Consider the following 19,551-nt stretch of genomic DNA (forward strand, 5'->3'; position numbering starts at 1 on the left):
AACAGATTTACAAATGATTTACAATAGATTTGAAACGACAGAGAAAGTTGTCTAGGAAATGATGTTAAACTCTGTAGAAGATTAACATTACCATTTAAAACTCCTCTGGTTGACATGTTGTGGGTCTGTTATTGTTTAGTCATAATCCTGATGACATAAACATTTAAGTACAACCAGTAATAAAAGTTAATGGAGTTCAAGTCAATTTCTACAATGGATTTTCCAGGTTTTTTTTCCTTCCACTAACCTTTCAAACAATATCTTTAAATATAGCACTCTGTGGCCCACTAAACTCAAGCAATGACTTTTTGCGGCTTGCCTTCCTTGTGTAGCCTGACGACTGACTATCAAGTCAGCAGTCATTACTTTAGATAAGATGATTAAAATTGAATAGCTTTCTTTGGTCTTATTTTTCTGAGAAGCTGAGTTTTTCTCCAGAAATATGTTTAATCTGAACTATGTCTGTTCATTGGCTAACTGTGCTGGGATTTTACAAAGACACAAAGTTCCGATCATTATTGGCTCTCCTCATCAGTGACCCTAAACCCCGCTCTATCTTTGCCTTTGTCTGGATGACGTCTCCTCGTGTAGCAACTCTTCACTGTAACAGCCGGTGTAATCTCAGCCTGTCTGCTGCCGTCACCTGGGTTTAATCCATTTAATCATCCCACACGCATGCAGCCGCATGAGGCTGTGCACAGAGAATCAGACACGTTACACAAACAGACAGAAAAGCTTCAACTTGAGCAAAGAAATCCGGCAAAGTGATTTTAGGAGTGTAAGATTTAATTTACAAGAGCAAAAGACTCGTACACACGTTTTATTTGGCACAAAGAATTTATAAAACTTGCAAATCTACAACATAAACTTATTCAGCTATCTTTACCATCTCTAAGGCAAAAATCACATCAGTAACTTCAAGCTTTAAAGTGACAAACCAGTTAGTTCTGGGCTTCTCAGCATTTTAAACCAGCAGACACTTAATGGAAGTAGTATGAAACGGAAAAAGTGTTTTAAAGCACCAGCTTTGCAGGGTCCGCAGCGAGTTTAATGCCCATCTCTAATAATAATTGGGTAAAACATCCTAGACAGGTCGCCAGTCCGTCACGGGGGTGGAAGATATGCAGCGCCTTGCAGAAGCATTAACAGCCCTTAAACCACAAGCTTCAGGAAGTATTATTTTTGATTTGTAAATTTAAAATGGTTAGAACTGTTCAATTCATCATCAAAAACGGCAAAGCAGCCAAGAGGCCCATGGTGATTCTGGAGGAGCTGCAGAAATCCAAAGCTCAGGTGGGAAAATGTGTCAACAGGACGACTACTGGCCATACATGCCAAGAATATGAACTTTATGGAAGACCGACGGCAGGAAAGCAATAAGGCTCCCGTCATAAAGAAGGCGCTTTGATCAGCTGAACCTGAAACATTAAAAAAATACTAATATGTTAAAGGTCCAACATTCAGTAGATTATTTAAAGCTTTTTCTCTTGCTTTGGAAGAAACAAAGCAACAACTGCATAGAATGAGTTTTGTGTCATTGTAGTTTCATTTTAAATAAGGCCCAACAATAAATACAATTAAAAAAAAATTGGATTTGTTTTACTAGTGACAGCACTAGTAAAACAAAAACGAAAGCTTCACAGTGTGGCTTCATCACACATTCATTTGGTTCAAGAATACCAGTAAATTATAAACCTGAGAGGTAAAATTTGACATTTTCCCTAAAACATAAAAGAAATATTGTGATTACATACTAGAAAAATTCACACAAATACAAACATAACATGCAGATGTTCTTTCATTCTCTAGTTTGAATGACAGAACACTTGCATTATGAACTGACCACAAACTGGAGAACAACTTCCCATTTTACAGAATAAAAAAAAACCAAAATAAACTTCAACAACCATCTCTAGACACCAATTAAAGAAAACAAAACAGCTTCTGTTACAGCGAAGGTGTTTATAGATTAAAAGTGTTGAAAAATGGTAAAAAACAGAAATGCCGTCAACTAAAAGGTTTTAATCGAAGGAACAGGTCAGGTTTCTACAGGCAGCCGGTGGTTGGTGTTAATGGGACCCTGAGTTTCATCAGCACGGTGCGGTGAAGGCAAAGTTCTGCCCTGTGGTCTGAACACAACCATCCAAGGCCTTTTGTAGCTCCAATAACTGGTTTCCTCCAACTCCAAGTTTCTCCCTGGGAACAGACGAGACGTTAGGCTGACAGGAAACAAAGAAATGGACGAAGTCTGGAGCAACAGAGGAAGAAAGCTCTGATCCGACGTTTACATGTAGTTTTCTGAAAAACCCCACATGAACTGGGTCTTACAGAGATTTACTATTTGCTCTCATTTTGTTTTTGTTGTTTTTGTTTACAATCTAGTCCTTATTATAACCTGACCACTGCATTTTTTCCCCTCAGCAAAAACAAAAAAAACAAAACAAAAAAACATCTCAAGATGTTCCAGCTAGCCCTCCGTTTTGATTCCTCATGCCAAGGCTTGAATGTTTCGCTCGCAATTAGATTTTATTTACCCACATGTTGCTTTATGGCAACAGCTTCCAAAAGCGAGTTGGAGCGCATGAAATTAACTGCAGATATTTTCCATCACATGGTTGGAAAATATCGGAGGGGTAAACCGCATTATGTCCATGAAGCAGCTTCTTAAAAGAAATCAGCTCTAATCTGTCAATCCTGAGGTTTTTCTCTAATTTGAATGTAAGAACATTTACATGAAATTGGACAACCTTGTTTAATTCTAACTAAATTGGTTGAATAGATACGTGAACAGAAACGGGGGTTATTCCTTTCTTTTCAAAGTTATGGATGAACAGATTTTCTAACATAGATGACCAGATGATCAAACGGAGAGTGGTATAGTTCATATGTTTATTTACATAGATGGTTATTCCTCCAGACTCTGGGAAGTCAATTTCCAAATTAAATGCAAAATACTTACTTTCATCAAAGTTTTTTTTCTCTCGCTGTGATTCGCTGTTACTTTTTCACTTTTTAAGCCACAATTTCTCCTTCCACTTAATTTTCCCTTAATGAGATTGGATACAGCACACTTTTTTTTTTTTTTTTTATCAAAATGTTCAGCAATGACCTTTATTTGGCTTACCCATCTTTTAGGGTTGTCTGCAAAACAACTGAGTAATCACCAGTCCCCTGCTGATTGTTCTGTTTCAAAAGGCCACACTCATCAAATCACCAGAAGTAAATGTCTCACCTGCTCCTTKTGTAACATGACGAGTTTCACCTTTTTAAATTAAATAAGTTCATTAATTAACTTTCCGGTAATATTCTGACTTACTGAGTTTGATTAACCACAGCAGTAGTAATAAGTCACACATCTCTGATTCAAGGCAGTGAAAGAACAGCTACATGATCTGCAGCTTCCAGTGGCAGCTATTTATCCACATTTCCACCAAACTGAACTCCGTTTTTTTTTGTTTTTTTTCCCTAAAACACCACCACAGGCGGCTTCAAATTCCCAGGAAAGAACACAGAACATTACAGTCGTGACAACGGCTGCTTAGCAGCGAGACACTGAGGGAGCTTGTTGCTTGTTTGTCTCCTCCTCTGCTTTATTTCCATCAGAACATTGCGTAACTGCAGACAGGATGGAGGGAGGGAGGGAGCGCAGGAAGAACTTTCTGGCTTTTGCCCCTCGTTGTTTTCACCCAGCGTTCATCCGTCTGCCCACTTCCCCCTTCTCTAAGCAGGCGTATAGCTGCTTGTTTGCTCAACCTGTGATGTCAGGTTTACTCCTGTCACGTTTCGGCAGCACTCAGGATGTGCTGGTCTGCACCTGCTCAACTGGTTTACCTGTTCAGTTCCTGTCACTGCATGCACATCGATACCTTCCGATTCARAATTTKAAATTCCTAGACATGTTTCAACGACAGAAAGAYGACTTTGCACCAAGGTCTCTGAACCAGATGAATAAAGGGTGGGTACTTTGCTTTTTTAGGGAGTTAGACACCAGAGAACAGCTGCTCTGTTGGTCAGAAATACACATAATTAATGTTGACAGGACACAACCATCAAATCTGAGCATGTGATTCTTTCCCACCCTACATGATGCTGGAAAAAAAACAACTTGTAGAGATTAACTACTTCTTTTCTTTCATGCAAACGACTTCACCGATGCCTGGTGTCGCTTATTTAAATTAAATAATAAACAAACTACATCATTTGCATGTAAAACTGTGGAAAGCAGTGAAATAATTACCTCTGAATGCAGGATTGCATTAGAAGAGGACAGCACAAAAAGACCAAGCTGTCTGTTCAAATGAAGCCATTTCTCTTTGCTGCATTATTAAATACACTGAACACAAAATTAAGCAATGTGCAGCCTTAGGCTTCCTCCTGCCGAACAACGCTCAGCTCCCTGTGGGTTTGCTAAACCGAGCGGAGCAGAGGAGCGCTTTCATGGTCATTCTTTCAGAAACAGTTAAACTCTTCCGTTAAATATCAGCTGAAGACGATGCCAGCGGAGGAGAGGACTGCATATGACAAACATGACTTACATAAAAAGCTGAGCGAGTKCTTTCCAAAAGTATTCATGCGCCATGAGCTTTTTGAATCATGTTGACCCGGCAGCCACTAATATTGGGAAGTTTTTGTAATAAAGTCAAACAAATTAGTGGATAACGATGCAATGGAAGGAAACTTATACACGAGTTGTATGTTTTGTTTATTTTTTATTTTTTCACATCTACTGGGGAGTTTTCTTTTGCCAATTATTACAGTTCAAGTTACRTCAGACTGGATTGGACTTTGATTAGGCCATTTTAATGCATAAATATTCTTTGATATAAATTGATTTAATGTTGTCCTAGTTGCAGACTGATCATGGCTGTCCTTGCTGAAGATGAACCTCCATCTTTTGYAGGATCTTGGGTTTTTACCAGCATTTAGCTTCATCTTCCAATCAACGCTCAAATTCCCCTAAGAAAGCATTACCACAGCAAGATGCTGCCACCACCAAGCACACAGTGACTGCATTTAATTATAGTTTCAAATTTATTGTTATTTATTCTTATAGTCACTGAACAAACAGTGGAGAAAAAAGTAAAACTATCAATCATGACGACACAGGCAGCTTTGGGGGTTTTAAACAATTAGAACTGATCGTGACCACGATAAATCTAAATTCTTATTATAATAAGAAAATCATCACGATAAACGATACGATGGATTTCATTTAGGGATACCAGAGTAAAGGAGGCAAAATACAATGCTACACTTTTTTTGTAAAAATCCTGCCATTTTGTAATTATGCACTACTTTGTGCTGTTGAATTACATAAAATCCCAATAGTATAAACAGACGTTTGTGTGCAACGTGACAAAATGTGAAAAAAACAAAAAGCTTTGGCGGCTATGAATACCGTTAACAAGGCACTTTTATTCCTGCAGGGAATGACGAGCAGCTCAAACACATTCGAACAGGCATTCACACCACAAGGAACTTGAGAGATGAGTGCAGCTTGGAAAATGAGTCACTGGGTTTATCACAAGTGTTACTCAACAGCTAAGCTGTGCTGCATTAAAAGCCATTAGCCTTCCGCACTGATGAAGCATCCACATGTGAAGAAATCAACAGATAAGCAAAAGTGTCTGGAAAACAGACACTTTCAAAAGAGGAAAATCCTTTCCACACAACGTTAGCAGGGRAAAACAATCACTGGAGACTTTGTAATGCAGGGTAGGTCGTGTATATTTTTAAACATTTCCTGCATGATAGTGATCTTTTAGTAGAGGGTATGAGACATCAGAAAGACGAGCAGATGCAGATTGCTTTTTTTTCTCACCACTAAGAAAAAACACGGTTAAAGGAACGTGTTCATTTTGTAGACACCCAAATCAAAACAAGTATTTCCGGACACACAAAATGTTTCCAAATRYTTTCAGATTCTGCTTCTTAACAGAGACAAAATAGTCTTTATTCTGTATGAGTAACAACTCCTGCTAATTAATGTCTTCTCCAAAAAGTTAAAACAAAGATTTCACTCGATTATGTTCGTCTATCAATGAATAATAATGAATTTTCAACATGACGCGGTTGAATCTTATCAGCYGATGCCCACTTGAACCTCCTGTTCAGTGGCTGGAAAGCCTCAATYGGGCATTATATAACTCCTGACATCATACTCTGAGCACGCAGATCAAATATTTAACGGCGGCGGTAATGTACGCACTAAGTAAAGGCCCGGATCGCTTCACAGGGAATGTTGCGGATAAAAAATTTACCATCACAACACAGCCAGCTTAACGGCGTCCGTCAGCGGTGACCTGCTGCAACAGGAGCGGGGATAACGTGACTGAGAAGTGCTGAAAAGCTGCCTGTCGAGGTGACACAGCAGGTTGGGTTTCCTCATCATCAAGAGCAAACACAACCAGTCGCTACAGGAAGCGCTTCATGACTAATGATGTATCGGCATTGATGACATAACAGTCAATCTTTGCACCAGACCTATGTGATGTAATGGTAATGAAAATTGAAAACSTGTTGACATATAACAGATTTCTGTAGCCTAATTTGCTCAATATRAAAAGCAGAATATGTACAGATGGGATATTATTCCAAAGCTCTAATGCTATCTGACCATCCCATTTGCTGGACAAATAGGGGATTATTCTGCTTCACCATAACAAAGTAAATGTCATGTACAGTCAGTGTTTTACATGCTGTGGTTACAAAACCATCAGCACATGTTTCTGGCTGCCAGGTGGTTGCAATAGTAGGTGACGCGTAATAACAAATAATCAGTTTAGGAGTGAGACCTGTGGCTTGTTTCTATGGCAGCAGCTCGGTTTTACCTGCAGGCATAAACATTGCAATTCAGCGACAGTCAGGTGAATCCGTTTGTCTAGGAGGGTAACAGCTTTCTGCTTTACTGAGGATGTGCATATTTGTTATCTCTGCACTTACTGGTATTATTTATTCCTTGTAAGGTTCATTTGCTTGTCCTAACAGAAAGTTAAGGAGTTACATGCCATGATCKTATAGTTAGTTATTCCTATAACACATTTACCACTAAACACGTAATATTTAACAGATCATGTGAACGATGAACACCGTGAGCAAATGTAGCCATTTCATGACCAAACCTTTCAGACTTTCCACTTAAATCTGTTTAGATTTGAGTTTTTCATCTGAAGGTTTGTCAGTGCAACTTACAAGTGAGAGGTCATTTCACCAAGCATGTTTTCTCTGTTGCATCAGCTTCTAAATATGCAGTGCCTCGAAAGAAGTGTAAACCTTTCACAGTATTTGGACAGAAGAAAATGGAGGAATCATAAAGGCAAAATAGGCTTCTGAGAAAAACMTTTCACAACTTTCTGTGCACTGGAAAAGGAGAGGCCTGACATTCCTTATTGATTACAGTGTAGTTTTGTGTCTTTATAGCCATTTTTGTCTGTTTAATTTAYGTTCTTAATGTTGTAAAGTGTCCTTGGGTGTCTTGAAAGGCACTGACAAATAAAATGCAGTCAGTGCAGGTTGTGCATTTTAAAATGCACCACAGATAAAGCTGTAAAAAGCCTTAAAATAAAATCTCTGGCATTTCCAAATCCTTTCTTTTCCATCTCTACTGTAATTTCTAATACATGGATTTGGCACATCAGTTTTACAAATATGGATTTTTTTTTTTGCTGTATGCCATTTGGTCGAACATAAATTTTTAGCATAGATCCAATGTTTTATAGATGACACTGCAAGAGATTCCCAAATTGTTTAAAGGTGTATCAATTATAGTGTATATGATCTTCAAACTTAAGTAATAAAGATTTGTCTAAAATCTCATCTCTCATTATTTTGACATTCAACAAATATGAATACTTTTAGTAATACTGGCTGATTTAGACCTGTACAATTTTATAAGGATTTTATGTCAAACAGCAAGAAAAAAATGATGATGTGTCTTTTGATACAGTGTATGTAAATATCTGGTTTCAGCTGTAGATCCATGACCAAACTTTGTTAAACTGTGATTATTTTTATTAAAGCCACCAGGTTTCTAAGCAGGTATTACATCTGCTTATTTCTGCTCTTTGCAAAAGAAGAGCAGAAAAAAACCCCCCGTCTTTATACAGAACCAACACAGTGGTGCTGTGAGAGGAATAGGTAAGCCCTTGTGATAATGACAAGTATAGAGTTGCTGCAAACACCAGCCTATTGTCATGGAAATGAAAAGCCCCAAGGCATCCCTTCAGAGAAAAGTGTTAATAATAAATGTCCCAATTGTCCAGAAATGTTGGCATGGACACGGTCTTTCTGAGACCTGCTGGGGATGTCAACAAGGAGGGTTATTATAGCAAAGGAGGAAGCACATAGCTGCCCGGGCAAGCAGCAACAAAGRCCGCAAGATTTCAGAGAACTGGTTTGATTGAGTATTCAGTTTGGAAGAAACAGAAAAAAAGAAAAAAAAACTTCAGAGAAAAAAAGGTCCTGAAAAATCAACAATTCATCAGTAATGTGTATTTTTTCCATCATTATGTCTGTGTTTGTAGCCTACCTACCTGTAGTCTGGTTGGGAGAAACAATCCAGAAGGTCTTTAGCTGTTAATCTGGTTTCTTCTCCGACAAGCTGAAACAGAACAGACAAACTAATCTAAATAAATGAACATGATGAGCCCAACATGGCATGAGACCACAGGGAGCAAAAAAGGTTGTGTGAATTGATTTAAAGCATTCAGAGGCCAGTTTTATATCCACAACTCTGATGCTGTACAAACCTTATTGGAGTAAATAATACTGAGCAGTGTCTGGACTTCCTCTAAACCCGGAGTCGAAGACAAAACCCTAAGAGACAAAAGAGATTTCAGAGGCGGCCTCACCTTTAGACAATGCTCTAAAAGCTTCTCTAAGTATGTTAAATCATTGAATCTTAGTGCTAAATAAGGGAGGCAACAGTAACCGTTCTTAAAGAAATCTGATTAAACCAGGGAAGTATGAGAAAAATAAAATGGTAATTTGTGCACACTAGTTCTAAAAGATCTACAAATAGCTTGTAGAAGGAGGAAAAAGGAGCGCGAGGGAGACATGCCCAAACACGTGAAAACTAGACTGGCCGTCTCCTAGGCAATGCTGTCCCCGTACACATGAACATGTGCACAATGATATGCAAGAAGGAAAAGAAAAACAGAAAGTACACACAGCAAACCAAGATTTTAAAAGGAAGCATGGCAATAAAAAGGTTCATTTACATTCAGTTCGAAAAAGTGGGGAGGATTTAATAGTAGGTGTGTAGAGGTAACAGCTACTCAGAATTGGGCGTGTAGAGGAGCAAAGTTGCCATCACTTTTTACAAATTAAACCTAAACAAAATGCCCATTTACATTAGAAACCCTGCAGAAATACTAATGCAAAACTGAGCAATGTTGCTATGAGTAACTGAGTTTTAGTTTTTCCATATAGGCTCAGAGGTGCAGAAAAAAAAAGCTGCCCGTGGTACAAATGTTGTTGCTGCCAGGAATTCCCAGAAGCTGCCAGAATTCTCCTCCCCTTCCCTAGTGAAGCATGATTTCCAAAACGACGGAAATGAGTGGCAGCAGGAGCGTTTCACCAGACTGAGGTCGAAATCTCACAGAGATCCAACAAAACAAGCAAAGATTTTACTGGCTAAAAGCTGCATGTGCAACTAAATGTGCAACATTTGTGATGTTCTGAAGGTGACATAATCCTCATCACAAAAGGCCTTTGTTAAGCAAGTCCTATCACATGTCGAGTCCCAAAAGGAAATCTCACCATCACAGGACGTTTGTAATAAAGCACCACAACACAAACTACATGTGCTTTTAAATGAACCAACAGACAGAAGTAAATATTTGCAGATAAGAAAACATTGAGATGAATATATTTTTAGCATTACATAATAGAAATCAGACAATGTGATTCATCCATGCCAAGCAGTTAAAGCAAACCATATTTTCTAGATAAGGAGAGTAAAAAGTAATGCTTTGATACACCAGAGGGGTAACAACTTACCTCACTGTTTCCTTCTGACACATGTTTGCTTGATTCTCAGTTACCTTCACTGCTCTGTCTGGGCTTTCTCCCATTGAGCTTGATTTCTCCGATTGAATTTCAACAGGGCCAATCAGTGAACAGAAGGACGAGTAGTGATTTTCTGCATTGGTCAATAATTGTAATCTGTCCATGTTTGTGGTTTAGCAATGGCATCACAGGAAGTGGACAAGTAAAGCCATGCTTCCAAATACTGAGCAATTAAAATCGGAGCAAGAGGAATGTTTAAGACATTTTATTTCTGACAAACACAATATTCTGCTCTGTACTTGTCTCTTCACAGTGTGTGATGGTTGTTTAAAGCGCACACAGTTTACAGTAAGTTAAGAGCGTAGCTTCCTTCGCAATCTAGCTGGTGTGTTAATACATAATGGCCAAGTGTTAGCGATTGGATGAAGTTGGATCCAATCGTTTCAAACTTAACAGTCAACACCTCCAGCAAGAAATTGTTTTTCAATAGCAGAGGGTCCAGAGTAGATCTCATTTGGGGCGCCAGCTCTGCCTGTTTGCTTGCAAGATCTTCAGATTTGTGTTTGAGTGTGAGACGCAAAAGGAGAAGTGGGTTTTAGACAGGCATGACTTCAAAAAAGGAAGACTTACATAAGCAGCTAAAAAGTTTATAAAGGAAAGGAAAAGCTGCCCTACATTTTTCTGAGCTGACAAAAAGAGTAGGGTAAATTATTAATATTATGGGATTAACAAAGCTTCTGGCTCACGGCTTTATTCAAGCAGAAAGAATGGACCAAGATGCGCCATGACTAGATACTAAAAGTTGAGCTGTCTAAAAGATTTCAGCTTCCACTGGTTTTATTATTTACACGTGCTTCACATACCACGGAATGTTAAAATGTCCACAGGGCGACAAAACAAGGGGTTGTTGCTGTTATTCAAGATGTTCTTAAATTTTCCACAGAAGTTATGCAAGTCAGCTCCAAGTGTATCTCTGGGTGATTAACAGGCTTCTGCAGTACTTGGTGGTCATGCAATCATTTGAATTAGCTGTTCTGGAATGGAGGCACATCTAAAACATGCAGAGCAGGGGGCATGAGGACCGGAGTTGAGAAACACTGGTCTAACAAGTTTTCTTACATTGTTGTCTATATTTAGTTCTATCAATCTTTCCATCAACTGTAACAACATTCCTGTCTCAGCTGAAGAGAAACACAGCTTGATGCCATTGCCACCATTTTTTCCAAACAAAATGGTGGCATGTTGATCAACCTCAACATGCTGCAAACATGTTAATCACTTTAACATGTTTTGCTATGTAGTTTTTCACTATTCATAACATTTTGCATGTAGCCCAGAAGGTGAAGTTGGTTTCTTCTCAGCAAAACATTTTCTTCAGCATGCATGGCTTGTTTCAAACAACAAATAGGAAATTTTATGTCTTTCTTTCCACGATAAGTTCTACTCTTGTCATTCAGATCAAATTTGTGGAGTACATGACAATGATTGTTAAATAATGAAGGTTTAGGTGGATTGCCATGTGTTGGTAGGTTTGCTAATAAACAACTGTGTTGGTAGGTAGACCAACACCTTATAGCTTGTGGCTTTTATAAGGGTCATTACAAAACACCAGATAGTTTATGTTTAAATAAAAAAGTACCGTACAGAAAAAAAAATTAATGAACCAAACCCACAAAGTGACCAATTAGCATTCAGAGGGTGGCGCATGCTGACCAACTGAACCAAATTGTCACCAAATTTGACCACTTCAAATATCAAAAGGGACAAACACCTTACTAATCTAAAAGTAGTTTATTCAAAGAGAATGCTAAAGTGTTAGTCTACCAATAAAGGTGTTTCTTAGCGCTTCAAGTGTTGCTGGAGTCTTCACCTAAGCTGATCTTTGACCCTTACGAAATGGTGAGGTTGTCCCAGAAAGGTTTTGCATTCCTAGGTTTGCAGTTGTGCCATACTCTTCTCATTTTCAGACGATGGACTGAACAGTTGAGAGATGTAACCTTATCAGATTCTGGAGCAAAACTGATGACAGGAGGTTATTTAGGGGTATCGGAGGAAATGGGGGCTGATTGCCACAGTGATTTTTACATGAAAAATGAACCATTTCAAAATAATCTATCCTTATCCCTTCCCTTGTGGACTACTTTGTTTTGATCTATCAAACATAATCCCAATAAAACACATTAAAGTTTGTTCGACAAAATACAAAAAGGTTCAGATCCATCTGCAAAGCAACAAATCTCCTCAAACATTTTTGACAATAAGTGCGAGATGATGTATTTCAACATTACATTTTGGTTCAGTGTGATTATTGTCCAAGCAGAAACAGTGAAAAGGTTTTTCAGTTTCTAATTTCTTTATCAGCAGCACCAACGTGCATCAATGGTCACTGCTGCGTCATGGGAACAGAGTTCAGGAAAAGTGACAAGGTCAAGAGGATTACACTTCTTGACCAACACTACATGCCAACCAAGTCTTACAGGTCCCACACGCATATAAGTAGGACACAGGAAGGAGAAATCTGGCTTACACAGGGAGAAGGCAGTTTAAAAGGGGTTCTTAGAAGGACTGGCAGCACAGACAGAAGGGTCTGCGAGAAAGTGAAAACGCTAAAGCTTGTTCTGAAAGAGGGCTTAGTAAAAGTAGACTTGTGGGGATGATGGGAAAATGACAGACAGATGAGCGTTAACGAGAAACATTCAAATGTAGCACGTTTTAAGATATTTATCTCTTAAAAGAAGCAATGGCTTCATTTCAAGTGAACTAATTAAACAAAACAAGCTGAAGGTAGAAAGTGAGATGTCCGAAGGTTACATTCAGTGAGACATCTGCAGTATGAGCCGGCTTACATACCTGCCAAACGCCTGCAGCAGCTGTGAAACCATCGAGGACAGTCTGTGCAAACAGGCCAAAGCGTCCTGTGGCGGCGGAGGACGTCCCATCGGTGTAGCAGCCTGCATGGTGAGAGGGTCAAAGCTGAGCGCTTTGAACACTTCCAAACTGAAACGTGACAGAAACAAATGACCTTTTAGGTCAATGGAATGGAAAAAAAACAAAGCACATCAAAATAAACCAGGATGTTGTTCTGTGACTGAAAACTGCTTAGGTGTTGGGATTATGCCTCAATCATGACTTTAGGTCTTAAAACCTAAGGAAATGTAATCACTTCAAGATGTTGTGTTCAATTTAACTGAACAAACCATAGCAGACAGTTACTTATCTCTTTAACAATTACATGTGGATTTGACATACAAATGAAGTTCACATGCGTTCATCATGGACATGAATCTCATCATTTTTGTTTTTTCCATTATGAATTTCAACAATTCACCTACAAATGGTCACACAGACTATAAAATCATGTGCATAGTTTATCCTGTTTTTCTGTGTTGCTTTATGGTGGACAGACAACAATCCCAATAACAATAGGAGACAAAACTACATCAATAAACGATAATACCCAGTAGATGGATGTCCACAAGATTCTGGCTATTTTTTGATTAGATATTTGAGGACTCTTCTTGAAATAAATGGCAGAGCTCATTTTAAGTTGTTTGTTTCTGGCATGATTGCTGCCTTTTATTATTGTCCATAAATTTTCCATGTGGCTGTGGCTCTTCCATCAGCTTAATGTTAACCTGATTGCATTTAGGATGATTGTGCAACACCCAACGATTTCTAAGCTTCAACCACATAGTGGTTGAATTGAGGTGAGGTTGAGTTATTTGGAGATAGTCCTTCATCTTCACTGCACCACCCATGTTGTGCAATGCATTAGTACCATTGCAGCTAAGCAGAACCTCAAAATGATCCCATGCTTGACAGCTGGTGCAGGGTTCAAGGTGTTCAGAATCCTATCTTGACTTCTCAAAATGTTCTTAATCAGAAATTTTTAGGCTGAAATTTTAATTCCAAAGAAACCTTCAGGATGAACAACTGAAAGCCCCGAATCATTTACATTTGCAGTAATGATGAGTGTGTGTAAGCTGTTCAGTCTTTTAGCTCACCTAGTTTGGTACACCTGAGACCAGATATTCTCGAACACAGCCCACACTTCCTGTGGAGGGACGTGAGGCGATCCCGGCTGCTTATCTACAGACTCGTCATCATTCATGACAACATCACCAGCAGACAGTTCCAGCTCCCCAGATGTGTCGTGCTACAGTGAGAGAAAGGTTTACAGTTAGCCTCAAGATATTATGTATTGAGTTAGAAGTTGAGGTTTAGCATAACGGCACTCAATTTTGCCTTTTATGAAGCTTTAAAGAGACTAAATTAGGTATTCTATGATTCCATATATGGCAATCATAATCAATTGGCATTTCCAATTGATTAAATGTTCAGCTACATTTAGATTTCAATTTTGTTTAAGCTTACCTGTGATTGTACCTTATTCATAATGTCTTCGATCACAGTGATGGCACCAGGGACACGTTCTGAACTTTTCCTAAATGCTTTCACTAACTCCTTAGTTTTTTGTAATAACCATAAAGTTGATATGGTTTCACCTGAGGGTACACATAAAAGCAAATGGTGCTGGTTATAAAATCACTAACTGTTAAACAAATGCAAAAAATGACCACATATTATTATTTTTGTAATTAAACAACTAGATACTAGAATCTGTGTGGTTCTTTAGTTCACAAAAGATTATTTATAGATACTTTATGTATCTCGTAGAGAATATTTACATCACTGAATTATAATTTAAATAGAAATTGTGCACTTCCCATTTACCACAGCCTTATTTAAATAATGTTTTAGACTCAGCTAGTTGTTATAAATGAAAAAAAAAAAATTATAACATTAAAAAAAATGCTGTAAAAAGCAAATATGATAAATTAAAGTAGAGATGAGGAGGTAATTAATAACTGTACAATTAATAACAAGTGGTTAGTTAGAGAAATCGTGATATATTTTAAGAAAAACATTGGCCAAAAACTAGAATTGTTTTTCATGGAATCCATATTTAGATCGCAGTTACTCAAAATTACACATGCCTACCACTACAATAAGTTGCGCATAATGAAATATCATATGAAGTAAAGTATCTTGATAAATGTACACTGATGTGCCCAAAAAGTGAAGCATGCATTTATAATTCAGTCCTTTTTACCGATACCCCTAAATATGGCGCAAAAACTGTCTTCAGAAGTCACCATATTAATAAATAGAGTTCAATGTACAAAATAATCTCAGTATAAATATGAGAAAACATTACTGAATACTTGGTTTCATAAAGATTAAGGAACAATACAGTCAGGTGATGGATAAAGCATGTTTTTCCTATAAAGTAAAACCCAACTTTTCATTTCTCCTGACAGGAACCTTTCCTCTGAATTCCAGCTACATTCTGTTACTAACACACTCTGTTGCCTGCAGTACTTTTCCACCACCACATTTGTTCTCACCCTAACACACAGTTTATCCCTACATCCTCCTCTTTCTCCGCCTCCTCATCCTCACCCTCCTCCTTGCTCTACTCTCAAATTCCTGGCTCAGGGCCAGGCTGTGCGGTACTGAGAAGCCATGAGTGTGAGCCAGGGACAACTCTGAGCAAGGTCAAATTTTATATATTTTCCACTCAGATTCTTGAGTAAGATGTATTTTTTGTGCCATGGCTGTAGCAGTTACCTTCCACCCCGATATGGGTTGACATAAAGGCTGAATGACAGATTGACTCATAAAAACACTGTAGGCGTGCAGCGTTAAAAATGCATCCTCAGTGACATCTTGGACAGAATCGCTGCAGTCGGCTACTCAGCATCTTTCTGACACACACTGGTGTCTCCTGCTTTAGCAGATGACCTAATTCTGGATGTAGTTTTGTGGAACAGTCCAGGACAGACATCAGCATCCCGCTCCACACTGTAACATTTTAATCTGGGGGATCACTTTGTATTTTTAGCCCAGAGTCACACAATTTCTTTTTCCATTTTACAATTACAGATTGTTACAGAATTAAGTTAATTAAACATATACTTTTTTTAATAACAGTTCTTAGCTTCTCCTTAGCTTCAGGAGTTTGCRAAGTATGTGCCTAAAGAGATAATGAAACAAACCGGGTCCATTTAGCAGATTACAGTAAGATTGTCTGTTTATTTCCCCTCTGTTGTTTACATTCTGTGGAAGATTCGAATAGTCTCCTAGGAAACTGGCAAATTTGGAGACTGTGATATCGTCAGACCTTCTGATTTCCCAGAAACAGTGGCTGTTATAAATTAAACAATGCAGCAGTTTAATGGACTAAAAAGATCAACAGCATGGACTGAGCAGAAACATGGCATAGCAAGAAACATGACAGATGAACTTTTTACAGTTCGTGTAGATGTATTTTAAGGCCACACCTGCTTTCTTGTTTGATACGATGGGAAAGTCAAAAGAAATCGGCCAAGATATCAGGAAGAGAATTGTGGATCTGCACAAGTCCAGCTTATCCTTGGGAACAATTTCCAGATGCTTGAAGGTGCTGAAGGTGCTGAGTACATCTGTTCAAACAATTATTCTCAAGATATGATGGGAATGTCCAGCCATCGAGCTGTTCAGAAAGGAGATGGGTTCTGTGTCCCAGAGTTGAACACACTTTGATCCAAAATGTGCAAATTGACCCCAGAACAAAAGCAAAAGACCTGGTGAAGATGCTGCTGAAGCTGTTAAGACAGTGAATTGTGTGCTACACCAACATGGGCTGAAAGGACGCTCAGCACAGAGGAAGCCACTACTCCAAAAAATATATAAAAAGCCAGATTTGCAGTTTGCAGATGCACACTGGGACAAATGTGTTCATTTTTGGGAACACATCTTTTGGACTGATAAAACTAAAGTGGAACTGTTTGGCCATAGTGACCATATTCACATTTTGAGGAAAAACGGGCATGCTTGTACCATCCTAACTGTGAAGAACGAGGGTGGCAGCATCATGTTGTGGCAGCATGTGTTTTGCCGCAGGAGGAACCGGTACACTTCATGAAATAGGCAGGATGTCAAAGCATTGTCCATTTGAGCGTCTCAAATGGACAATGAACCAAAGCATACCCAAAAACCAAGTAAATCTTTTGGCATGGCCATTACAAAGCCCTGATCTCAGTCCAATAGAGAAGCTTGTGGAAGAAAACCCAAACATTTGACCAAAGTCACGCAGTTCTAAAGCTGAGGAAATTTAAACATTTAAATTTGGTTTTTTTTTATACCTTAATAAATAAATCTCTGACATATTAGCAAATAGAAATGATTTTGGTCATTTTAACTCACCTAAAACAAGACAAGTTTGGTCTGATTTGACTTCAGACAGTGAAAAAAAAAGCTGAATATCCAATGTCAGATGAGGAAAATATGGACAGAAAACAACAAATGATATAACAGTTCATCCTTTCCTGCTTCTGCATGACTTCATACCTGAGCTAAAGAAGTTTATAAGGCTTCCAACAGTTTCCAACATCTTTCGTGGGACAAGTTGTCCAAAGACAGCAATCCAGTGCTTTTTAAAACACTGAAGGACATCTTGAAGACTCCAGGGAGGTTTTATATAGACAATCTACAAAATAAAAGAAACACATTGGGACAATAACTACATTTGTAAAACAATCTAATAAGGTGAAACTGCATGGCTAACATTACTGTCAAATGGAAATCTCGTTAAATTGTGTAAATTGTTCCACTATGTTTGGCAATGCATGCTTCAAGGGTTTTTAAGTCTGTTTAGGGAGGAATCTTGTGCATAACATTTAGGTTGAATACAGTTCATTTAATTGGACAAATGTGTTTTTTTTAAGCACTTTAAGACAAAAAAGTCTCATGAAAAGGTGAAAATCATATCCAGCTACATACAAACCAATCCTTCTCAATGCAAAGCAATCATAGAGGTTGATATATTTATTGTGTAAGAGCGCCAAACACACAGAAAAAGCAATAGCAACGATTCTTTTTAGAACAAGTACCTCTTGCCAGAGTTCATCATAAGCCGCCTTCATCTCGGTTTCTAACACTTCAGACAGCACATCTCGCAGACTGTCTTCCAGTTCACACAGATATGCACTGAGGTCCCATTCTGCCTCCTTACAGTGTCTTTTTTTCACTGATGGGAACTTAACAGGTGGACCTATGCCAGCATGTGTGAACACAAAAAGAAAAGATTTATGTACTTTGCAATAAAAAAAACTTATATAGTATGTATGTACACATACATACACTATTTACAGGCTTTGAACTCAACATATCTTTATAATTTACATGAACACATTCATACAGGCTCATTAAAAACGCTCTTCTACTTTCTCCTTTGCTGTTTGTAGGAATTATGAGCGTCACTAGCGCTGTTTCTATTTGTTGCCTCAGGCTTTGTTAGCTGTAGCTGTCTTTATGGATACATTAAAGGAACAATGTACAAACCAGATTCCAAAAAAGTTGGGACACTAAAATTGTGAATAAAAACTGAATGCAATGATGTGGAGGTGCCAACATCTAATATTTTATTCACAATAGAACACAAATCACAGATCAAAAAGTTTAAACTGACAGAATGTATCATTTTAAGGGAAAAATATGTTGTTTCAAAATTTCATGATGTCAACAAATCCCCAAAAAAGTTGGGACAATGCCATTTTTACCACTGTGTGGCATCTCCTCTTCTCACAACACTCAACAGACGTCTGGGGTCAGAGGAGACCAGTTTCTCAAGTTTAGAAATAGGAATGCTCTTCCATTCATGTCTAATACAGGCCTCTAACTATTCAATCATCTTGGGCCTTCTTTGTCGCGCATTCCTCTTTATAATGCGCCAAATGTTCTGTATAGGTGAAAGATCCGGACTGCAGGCTGGACATTTCAGTACCCGGATTCTTCTCCTACATAGCCATGATGTTGTGATTGGTGCAGAATGTGGTCTGGCATTGTGTTGTTGAAAAATGCAGGGTCTTCCCTGAAAGAGACGACGTCTAGATGGGAGCATATGTTGTTCTAGAACCTGAACATAGTTCTCTGCATTAATGGAGCCTTTCCAGACATGCAAGCTGCCCAAGCCACCAGCACTCATGCAACCCCACACCATCAGTGATGCAGCTTCTGAACGGAGCGTTGATAACAACTTGGGTTATCCTTGTCCTCTCTGGTCCGGATGACATGGCGTCCCAGTGTTCCATAAAGAACTTCAAATCGTGACTCATCTGACCACAGAACAGTCGTCCATTTTGCCTCACTCCATTTTCAATGACTCCTGGCCCAGTGCAAATGGTTGTGGAGCTTAGAAATGGCTTCCTCTTTGCACTTTAGAGTTTCAGCTGGCAGCGGCAGATGGCATGGTGGATTGTATTCACTGACGATGCTTTCTGGAAGTATTCCTGAGCCCATGATGCTATTTCCTTGACAGTGGCATTCCAGTTTGAGGTGCAGTGACGTTTAAGGGCCCGGAGATCACGAGCATCTAGTAGAGTTTTACGGCCTTGACCGTTACGCACAGCGATTGTTCTCTGAATCTTTTGATGATGTTATGCACGGTTGATGATGATAACTTAAAAGTCTTTGCTATTTTACGCTGGGTAACACCATTCT

General features: G+C 38.6%; 1 protein-coding gene across 1 annotated transcript; it reads right to left on the minus strand.

Annotated features, from left to right (window-relative positions):
• Positions 1 to 768: 768 nt before the first annotated feature.
• swt1 (SWT1 RNA endoribonuclease homolog) lies at positions 769 to 18,099 on the minus strand. The gene is made up of 8 exons (XM_008415170.1): positions 17,943 to 18,099; positions 17,401 to 17,539; positions 14,383 to 14,513; positions 14,013 to 14,164; positions 12,859 to 13,005; positions 8,748 to 8,814; positions 8,532 to 8,599; positions 769 to 2,196 (listed from the first exon to the last, which is right to left on the minus strand). The coding sequence occupies exons 1-8, from the start codon at positions 17,973 to 17,975 to the stop codon at positions 2,091 to 2,093; spliced, it is 843 nt and encodes a 280-aa protein (XP_008413392.1). The 5' UTR covers positions 17,976 to 18,099; the 3' UTR covers positions 769 to 2,090.
• Positions 18,100 to 19,551: the final 1,452 nt, after the last annotated feature.

The sequence above is a fragment of the Poecilia reticulata genome, linkage group LG8, assembly GCF_000633615.1.
Source record: "Poecilia reticulata strain Guanapo linkage group LG8, Guppy_female_1.0+MT, whole genome shotgun sequence".
Classification (NCBI taxonomy): domain Eukaryota; kingdom Metazoa; phylum Chordata; class Actinopteri; order Cyprinodontiformes; family Poeciliidae; genus Poecilia; species Poecilia reticulata.